This window comes from Bison bison, unplaced genomic scaffold (genome assembly GCF_000754665.1).
Source record: "Bison bison bison isolate TAMUID 2011002044 unplaced genomic scaffold, Bison_UMD1.0 scf7180017864491, whole genome shotgun sequence".
Classification (NCBI taxonomy): domain Eukaryota; kingdom Metazoa; phylum Chordata; class Mammalia; order Artiodactyla; family Bovidae; genus Bison; species Bison bison.
In genome coordinates this window covers 2,740,364-2,749,588 of record NW_011495050.1, presented here as the reverse complement: position 1 = coordinate 2,749,588, position 9,225 = coordinate 2,740,364, and the positions used below count along the sequence as shown (strand labels likewise).

Here is a 9,225-nt window from a genome sequence, read left to right as displayed (position 1 = left end):
AGGCCTTGGAAAAACTGCTCAACTTTTCTGAGCTTCAAAGCAAGGGAATTACTATCTATTCCACAGGGCTATCTTCAGGTTTAAAGAAAATAAGCAAGTTAAGAGACCAAGGCTATCTTTGCACATAATGACTATTCAAACAATGCCAGTTCCTTTCCCTCCCTTTCCCTGTATGACTTATGAAAAGGTAAGTCTAGTCATAGTACTAGTCTGTTGTTATGCGTTGAATTGAGTCTCCTCAGGCCAAAAAAATTGGAGAAGAAAATGGCAACCCATTCCAGTATTCTTGCCTGGAGAATCCCAGGGACAGAGGAGTCTAGTGAGCTGCCGTCTATGGGGTCGCACAGAGTCGGACACGACTGAAGTGACTTAGCAGTAGCAGCAGGCCAAAATAGAAAAATCCTATGTTGAAGTCCTACTCCCAAGACCTCATACTGTAGCGCCTTGAGGCACTACCAGGGGTTATGAGAGAGCCTGGAACTGATCCTCTCTTGGTGTCTTCAGAAGAGGCATGCTTTGCCAATGCCTTGAACTCAGATTTCTAGCCTCCATAATTGTTGTTTAGTAGCTCAGTTGTATCTGATTCTTTGTGACCACATGGACTGCAACCCATCAGGCTCCTATGCCCATCAGATTTCCCAGGCAAGAATACTGGAGTGGGTCGCCATTTCCTTCTTTTAATAAAATTGTCATGTTGCACGCTCACACATTTGTATGTACTATGATTTGGCAACCCTTAACATATCATTGCGGAGAAGGCAATGGCACCCCACTCCAGTACTCTTGCCTGGAAAAATCCCATGGATGGAGGAGCCTGGTAGGCTGCAGTCCACGTGGTCGCAGAGGGTCGGACATGACTGAGCGACTTCACTTTCACTTTTCATGAACTTTCATGCACTGGAGAAGGAACTGGCAACCCACTCCACTGTTCTTGCCTGGAGAATCCCGGGGAAGGAGGAACCTGGTGGGCTGCCATCTATGGGATCACACAGAGTCGGACACGACTGAAGCGACTTAGCAGCAGCAGCAGCAGCAGCAACATATCATTGACTCAGTGGTAAAGAATCTGCCTGCCAATGCAGGAGACACAAGTTTGATCTCTGAGTCAGGAAGATCCCCTGGAGAAGGAAATGGCAACTCACTCCAGTATTCTCTCCTGGGAAATCCCATGGACAGAGGATCCTGGTGGGCTACAGTCCACGGGGTCACAAAAGAGTCAGACATGACTTAGCTACTAAACAACAACAATATGTCATTAGGCAATTGATGCCCCTTCCTGCTTTGGCCACATCTTTTAATCAAAGCTTTGTCCACATTTCACAGTATTTCTTTAAGGCAGTGTACCAGAAGGCCAGTTACTAGGGCAAAGGCTATACATATTTTTAACATTCTTGACACTTATTGCCTAATTGCTTTGCAGTAAGTGGTGTTCTTTCCTTTGGGGTTTAACCCCAAGACAATTCTTTGTAGCAAGAGAAGGAAATAAGCTTATGGAGAGCAGTAAGAGTATTAGTGTTCAACTGACACCAGAAACAGGTAATGAATATTTCCTTGTTAAAAAGCTCAAAGCCATGCACAATGATTATATAATATGTAGGTAATTCATAAAATCTCTGGCTCAGTCTTTCTGGAACCCCAACATTTAAGTGCAATTTGGGCATTAAATTATCCATTCATGTACTAAGCCAAAGGTATATCTGTTCTATTTTCTGGAGTGTTTCTACTGACCTGCACACTTGAGTGTTTAGTTCAGAGATAATTTTCAATAAACGCTTGTCACTTGAAAGTAAATAGTCTGGAAAATGTACGGCTCATTTGGAACACTGAGAAAATAAACAACCTAAGATATGCTTCCTTCCTGTCTTTACAGCCCTTTTTGGAATGTGTGTTCCAGATATTTCCCTTTCTTCCCCAAAGAAGAAGTTTTCATTAAAAATCGAACTGTTTATTTGGCACTTTGAGGCAGCCCTTTTTTGAGGAAACCGCAGCAATGGGTGGCTTTGGAGCCCAAGTTCGAAGAAACCAGTTCATTCTCCTGGTGCTCTTTCTTTTGCAAATTCAGAGTCTGGGTCTGGACCTCGACAGTCGTCCTACGACTGAAGTCTGTGCCACACACACCATTTCACCAGGACCCAAAGGTGAGGAAAGAAAAAAAGTGAAATTTTCCCATCTAATAAGTAAGCTCTCTTACTTGATCGCTCAGTGCCACTCTAGCTCCCACTTTCTCTAACTCTCCTCCCTAGAGTTTTCTACTCTCCCCCCTAGAGTTCTACTCTCCTTCTATTTTAGGAAAATCAATGTCCTGGTACTCCCTTGATGTTAAGTAAGAGAACCCCGGGAAGGAGTGGAAGCCTGGGACAGGGATGTGATAGAATTCACGTGGGACAGGGGGATATTCCGCCTTCCTTGCAGCTCCAGGGGGGATACACAGACAGGATTCCTTTTGTTAATAACATCTCTATTCATGGACTGTTTTTACTCCAACTGTTTTCTCATACTGATTCTGGTAAAGCTACTAGACAAAAGCTCAGTAAACTTTAATTCTTTTATACATTTCATAAATTAATGGACTCCTGGGTTCCAATGAAGAGGGGTCCATCAAGAATTGGAGGTGGCAGTAAGAAAAAAAAAATGCCAAAAAAGGAAAATGGCACTGTCATCTCAGCATATTGTTTTTATTTCTTCCATGTCTCTTAAACTTGTATCCCCTATTAATCATATTTTTCTACAGTCATAATCAAAGTGTGTGGTCCATTTTGAGAAGTGTTGGATAACAGAAAAAATTACCTTAGTGAGACATGGACCAGGCTGAAAATTTCTGTTTCATTTCTTTCTAGCTACATGCTCTTTAGGAAAAGTTTTAACTCTCTGAACCTAAGCTCTTTCGTATTAGGAGTGGGGGAAAGTGTTATCATCCTCTCCACTCACCACTGGAGTAATGATTAAATAAAGTAATATTTGCAAAAAAATATTTAATGTCTGGAACATAGTAGTTGCATAACAAACATCAGACGTGTTTCCCCTTTTTCTTGTAGCCTGCTTTTTCCAAATACTGTTTATTGTAAATGTTGAAAGATCAGTATGTTTATAATTATACTTCTATGTTCTTCGAAACCAAACAACCCCCTCCAAAAAAAATAAATAATAAAAATAAAACAAATAAAGGATTGGAGATGGTATAGAAATAAGCATTTCTTTATTTGCAAGTGGAGACTTTAGGGCCAAGAGCCTTCAACAGAAGGATGATAGAATATTGGAATTTTTTTTTTCAAGTAGGGCCAAGGTCCAAATGCGCTTCAAGCAACTGGTTGATTAAAAAATGCTCCTGTTTTCTTGGTTTCAGCTCTGACCCTTTTGTTCTGGAAGTGGTCACTGCAGTACAGATCGGTGCTCCTTCGTTAGTAATTCATGCTCTGTTTCTCCAGGCTAGAGGGTGGAAGAATTGCAGCTACTTAAAATTTTAAGTTGAAAAAAAGGTCTTAAAAACACACACACAGACACAACAGAAAAACATCGCCCTGTGCTTGTCAGTGATTTAAATGTGTATTGCTTAAAATGCATTTTTCTTAATCAGTGAATTAATTTCCTCCTAAGATTGCAATCTAAGTTTTAACCTTTGATACCATAAAATAAATGCAACGAAGAACAATGAGACCTTGGGGCTTCCAAATAATTTCTTGGGTGAATAAATGAATAATGCGAGGGTCAATGTTCAGAAAAGAAAGTTTCAGTCAGAAACAAAGTATTTACTTAAAACCATTACTGGACTTTCCACAGAATAGAGGAAAATTAAAATGTTTCTGTCCCTTCAAAGGGAGAATCCATTTGAGAATAGAAATGTTAAGCAGTTTTCCTTACAGAGAAACTGCAACTTTCAAACTGGAGGAAGAATGGACAAAGTATTGTTAAAATAATGTCCAAAAGACAGTGTACTCCAATTCAATGATTCTAGTCATTTCAACTCAGCCAACATATATTGAATGTGCTAAGCACTATTTTATGTACAAGAGATGCATTAAATTATATATATATATATATGCTTTCCTGATGCCTCAGATGATAAAGAATCTGCCTGTAATGTAGGAGATCTGGGTTCGATTCCTGGGTTGGGAGGATCCCTTGGAGAAGGGCATGGCAACTCACTCCAGTTGAATTCCATGGACAGAGGAGCCTGGTGGGCTACAGTCCATGGGATTGCAAATAGTCAGACACAGCTGAGTAACTATCACTTTTACATTTTTCATATATATATATATGAAAATATATATATATATATGAAATATATTTTTCATATATATATATATATATCAGTGTCATGAGCAATGAAATGGTAAATAATTTAAGAGGGAAAGCAGAGAGCAATTAATATGTGTTGGATACCAGCATAGTGTCCACATGAATCTTCCAACTCTCATTTTTTTAATTTAACACAAAACTTTTCCATTCCCATTAGCAACTCTCTTAAGATTCCAAACAGTGGAAACCCCTTTAACTCTCTTCCTGAGTGTATGTAGAAATTATGAGATGATTACAAGTGAGAATGTGACAGAAGGAAGAAGTGAGTGCTCCCAGGGAAGAAAGACTTGGAAAGGACCCCTTAAGAACCCCGGATTCCAGAACTAAGTCTGTTATGGACTTGGTACAATTTCTTCTTCCCCTAGAGCCCAGGGACTTGGCATCAAATGCATTCCACATTTCTTATTAAAGAAATTCTTATTAAAGTGATTCCAAGATTCTGGAGCAACCTGAATACCTACTAAGTCCCAGGCATCAGTGAAGTGAAGTCGCTCAGTCATGTCCGATTCTTTGCAACCCCATGGACTGCAGCCTACCAGGCTCCTCTGTCCATGGGATTTTCCAGGCAAGAGTACTGGAGTGGGGTGCCATTTCTTTCTCCAGGGCATCTTCCCAACCCAGGGATCGAACCCGGGTTTCCCGTATAGTAGGCAGATGCTTTACTGTCTGAGCCACCAGGGAACCCAGGCATCATGTACAATGCTAAAGGTTTCAAGCTAAGGAAAAAGCTTGTACCTACATTTCAAACTGGTGTTAGCTTAAAAACTCTTGGGGTCAGGACCCACGTAACTCATATTTTTATTTGCAAATTGCCTCTATGTGCACAACACGTATAGCATCAAGAGCCTATTCATCACTGCCCTACCTCTGCTCTGTGTCCTGTGCTAGACATTGTGGATACCCCAAAACACAGAAATGATTTTTGTCTTTCCTCAAGATATAGACTGCCTCATCCTCTTATGAACGTGATGATAGTCTTCCCCACCCCTGAATAAGGCAGATTTATATATTTATCTCTACAAAATGACAAAAAAGAAAGGTTTGATGGCTAAGTAAACATTTTTAAAGAACTAGATTATTGCCCTTGTTCAAAATATTTTTCCTAAAAGCAAGCTGGTCTATGTTTTTCTTCATGGCTAATCATCTCAATACCATATTTATCAGCACTGTGCTCAGAAACTTCTAAATACTCTGAGAAACAGACAACAAAAGGAACTTTCCCTAGATTCATTTAGGAGACTTGGAATTAAATAAAAATATATAGAATGGCAAACAGAAAACTGTTAATGTTTATCTGTCATATAGTATGTTATCTAACACAGAGACACCATTTTTTCCTGCACTATTTCACAAACTTGACTTAGTGGAAAACATTGGATTGTACCTGCTTGATCTTCATTCAGGATGATATCACATCTGTCTATACTTTAGTTTCTTTATTTGCAAAATGAGTTTCATGGCAGACATGTTTTAAGAATAACATCAGATAATCAATGTGAACCTTAAACTGTATCGGTGTCGAGAACAGATACTTAACAAATTCTGTTTGTCTTTCCCTCTTCTTCCTATTTGGCTAAGTCCATTGAATAGCAGTTTTGAGAATGAATATTGCTCTAGTTATCAAAAATTATTTGTTGAAAGCCATTTTTATTTTTCTTTCTTCACCTTAAATTTATTATTTTATGCTGCTTAGTAGACATTCTTTTTTCCCCCAACGTTGGTGGTTTCCTTAAACAATTTACGTGAAATTCTGACCTCTAGTGGTTTTACTTCAAAACAGCAATGACAAGAAATTTTAATAAGAAATGTTAAAAAAGAAACGTAAAACCACTAAGAAATATTTGGGTGATAAGTAAGTCCTGATTGGCTCTTTTTGACCCCATGGACTGTAGCATGCCAGGTTTCCCTGTCCTTCGCTATCTTGTTTAATTTTCACAGCCTGGGTTTAGTCGCTCAGTCATGTCCAACTCTTGCGACCCCATAGACTGTAGCTGCCAGGCTCCTCTGTTCATGGATTTCTCCAGGCAAGAATACTGGAGTTGCCATTTCCTTCTCCAGGGGATCTTCCCAACCCAGGAATCAAACCTGGGTCTCCTGTATTGCAGGCAGACTCTTTACTGACTGAGTTATGAGGGAAACCCTATAATTGACTTATGTGGTAGCAATTATTTTAAACCTCAGTTCAGTTCAGTTCAGTCCCTCAGTCGTGTCCGACTCTTTGCGACCCCATGAATCACAGCACGCCAGGCCTCCCTGTCCATCACCAACTCCCGGAGTTCACCCAGACTCACGTCCATCGAGTCAGTGATGCCATCCAGCCATCTCATCCTCTGTCATCCCCTTCTCCTCCTGCCCCTAATCCCTCCCAGCATCAGAGTCTTTTCCAATGAGTCAACTCTTCGCATGAGGTGGCCAAAGTACTGGAGTTTCAGCTTTAGCATCATTCCTTCCAAAGAAATCCCAGGGCTGATCTCCTTCAGAATGGACTGGTTGGATCTCCTTGCAGTCCAAGGGACTCTCAAGAGTCTTCTCCAACACCACAGTGCAAAAGCAAGGATAAACAAATACTCTCAATGAGGTCAAGTGGAGTTTCCAAGGTCTTCCACTTAAGATGTTAGTCATGCAATTTGAGCTTGACCCCTGACCTTCTAGTATGGGTCCATGGTCATTCTGTGACGTCTACTAGTTTCTATTAGAATAATGTTTGAAAACACAGCCCACTGACCCCTTTTTGATAAGAAATGAGTAGGACCCTGCCTCAAAACATGGAGTTTATGCAACCTCACAGTCCAGCATTGTACTGTACTACATGCTAAATGTGATGCCCCGCCTCTCTGATAATGAACTCCATCACTTCATTTGTCTGTTTAGAAATTATATTTAGAATGGTGTTTTACCCTACTGCTTATTTTGGCTTTTAGTTTAGGAGGCTTTTCTTTCAAAGACATTTGTGTGTGTGTGTGTGTGTGTGTGTCTATGTGGACTCAGAGGTCCTTTGGATCCATCTGGCTTCTCCCAACTTCTCCCACCTCATACTACTTGCCCACTTGTTTGCTGCAGCCTTCCTTGCTTTGTCTCTCATTCCAAACCCAGGATCTTTGCACTTGATGTTCCTTTTGTCTGACCCAAACTTGCTCCAAATCTGCCCAAGGAGAGTTCCTTCTTCTCGTTTTTGGTTTTAGCTCCAGTGCCATCTGCACAGTGGGGCCCTGCCTGAAGACCCCTGTACTCTCTGTCATAGTTTCCAAGACATTTTATTATTTTCACAGACTGATTGCTATTTATATACATACTGTCAGTCCTAGAATGAAAGTTTCATGATGGCAGAGACCCTAGAAGAATTCCTGACACATAGTGATGGCTCAGTAAATATTTTTGATGCAATTGTTTTTTAGTTGCTAAGTCATGTTCAACTCATTTGCAACCCCTTGGACTGTAGCCTGTCAGGCTCCTCTGTCCATGGGATTTCCCAGTCAAGAATATTGGAGTGGGTTGCCGTTTCCTACTCCAGAAGATCTTCCCGATCGAGGGATTGAACCTGAGCCTGTTGTGTGTCTCCTGCATTAGCAGGCAGATTCTTTACCACTGAGTCACTGGGGCTTCCCTTTTGACACAATGAATGAACCCAGATTTTCCAAGATCCCCTGACAGTTCCTTGAAAATACTTTCCAGGGATATGCTGCAGATTCCCCCATAAGTTGTGCAATGCTTCAAAAAAAAAAAAAACAACTGCTCTTGGAAGGCGCTGTCATTTCACCCCTTCAGTACTTAAAGAACTTTCCCACCAGTGGCCACTGTAAGCACAGCAGTGCACAGCTCCCCTGGTGCCCCTGTGTTGGCCTGGCCTGACCACTAACTCAATGACACTTCACTCAGTAAGGAAGGCTTCCCTTTGCTTCTGAGGACACTGCAAATTTACAAGTAATGATCATCAATCCACACTTGTGGCCTGTGATGAACTCAAGCAGCCAAGAAAGGCTCTCTCCTCTTCAGCTTGACTGTAATGGCAGTCTCAGTCATGGTGGTAGCAATAGTAACCAGCACACATTGAACAGATGCCACTGGCAAGGCGCTGCTTGAATGCTTTCCAGCAATTTTTAAGTTAAACTCTCTCAATAGACTTTGAGAGAGGAGACATAATTCTCATTTGAGAGATGAAGAAACAGGTTCATAACTATTAAGTCACTAGCCTAAGGTCACACAGTTGGAAGGTGGTGGGTTGGAACTCAATTCAATCCCAATTGGACTCCACGCTCCAGTCATAGTGCTAAACCATCTAATCAGCTGGAGGGGTCCCAACCAGTGTTGAAGACATCAGAGGATTTTACAGGGCAGGATGAAATAGCTATTATACTTAAGTTTTGGCTTAAAAATCCTACCCATCCCTATGGAGCCCATGCGTGGGTGGACGAGAGCACTAATCTTTGAGTGCCAGACACTATGAGATCAGATGGCTTTGCCAGTATATAAACCTCTTTCTTTGGGATAATTTCTTTCTCAGCAAACCCCTTACCTCTAGGATTTGGACTTCATCTGGCCACTCACTATTTTTCTGAACATGGCCCTGGATCCCAGCAATTGACACATGAGTTATTTTTCAAGAGTGTTTTCAGTATCCAAACAGATGGCCAGCAGTATCTGGGTTACTTTCACACTCTGATTGGAAGTGTAACTACCTTTTAAAGTAACTCCAGATTACTTAATTTAACCCCCGTTATTTTCACATTTGTGAAAACTGAAGCCCAGAGACATAAAGTAACTTGTTCTAGGTCACACAGCTGCTCATTGACGGCAGAGCTAACAGTCATCTTCCAGATTCCCAACCAGTAAACATTGTTTCATTTCACCGTGTTATATCATTGTCCTCACGTTTTGTCATCCTCATTAGGCATGAAATGATCCTTCCCTTGGAGGTATAAATTAACATTA

General features: G+C 41.0%; 1 protein-coding gene across 3 annotated transcripts in view; it reads left to right on the top strand.

Moving 5' to 3' along the window:
• Window positions 1–1,856: 1,856 nt before the first annotated feature.
• COLEC10 (collectin sub-family member 10 (C-type lectin)) overlaps window positions 1,857–9,225 on the top strand; it is a 51,052-nt gene continuing 43,683 nt past the window's right edge. For 2 of the 3 annotated variants that reach the window (XR_827320.1, XM_010863414.1), the window contains exon 1: window positions 1,859–2,138. Coding sequence is in view for 2 of the 3 variants with exons in the window: in XM_010863414.1 (XP_010861716.1) it covers window positions 1,991–2,138 (148 nt within the window). In the remaining variant the exon portion in view is untranslated. Of the gene's footprint in view, window positions 2,139–9,225 lie in introns of all 3 variants that reach the window. The other variant, XM_010863415.1, reaches the window with a different exon arrangement.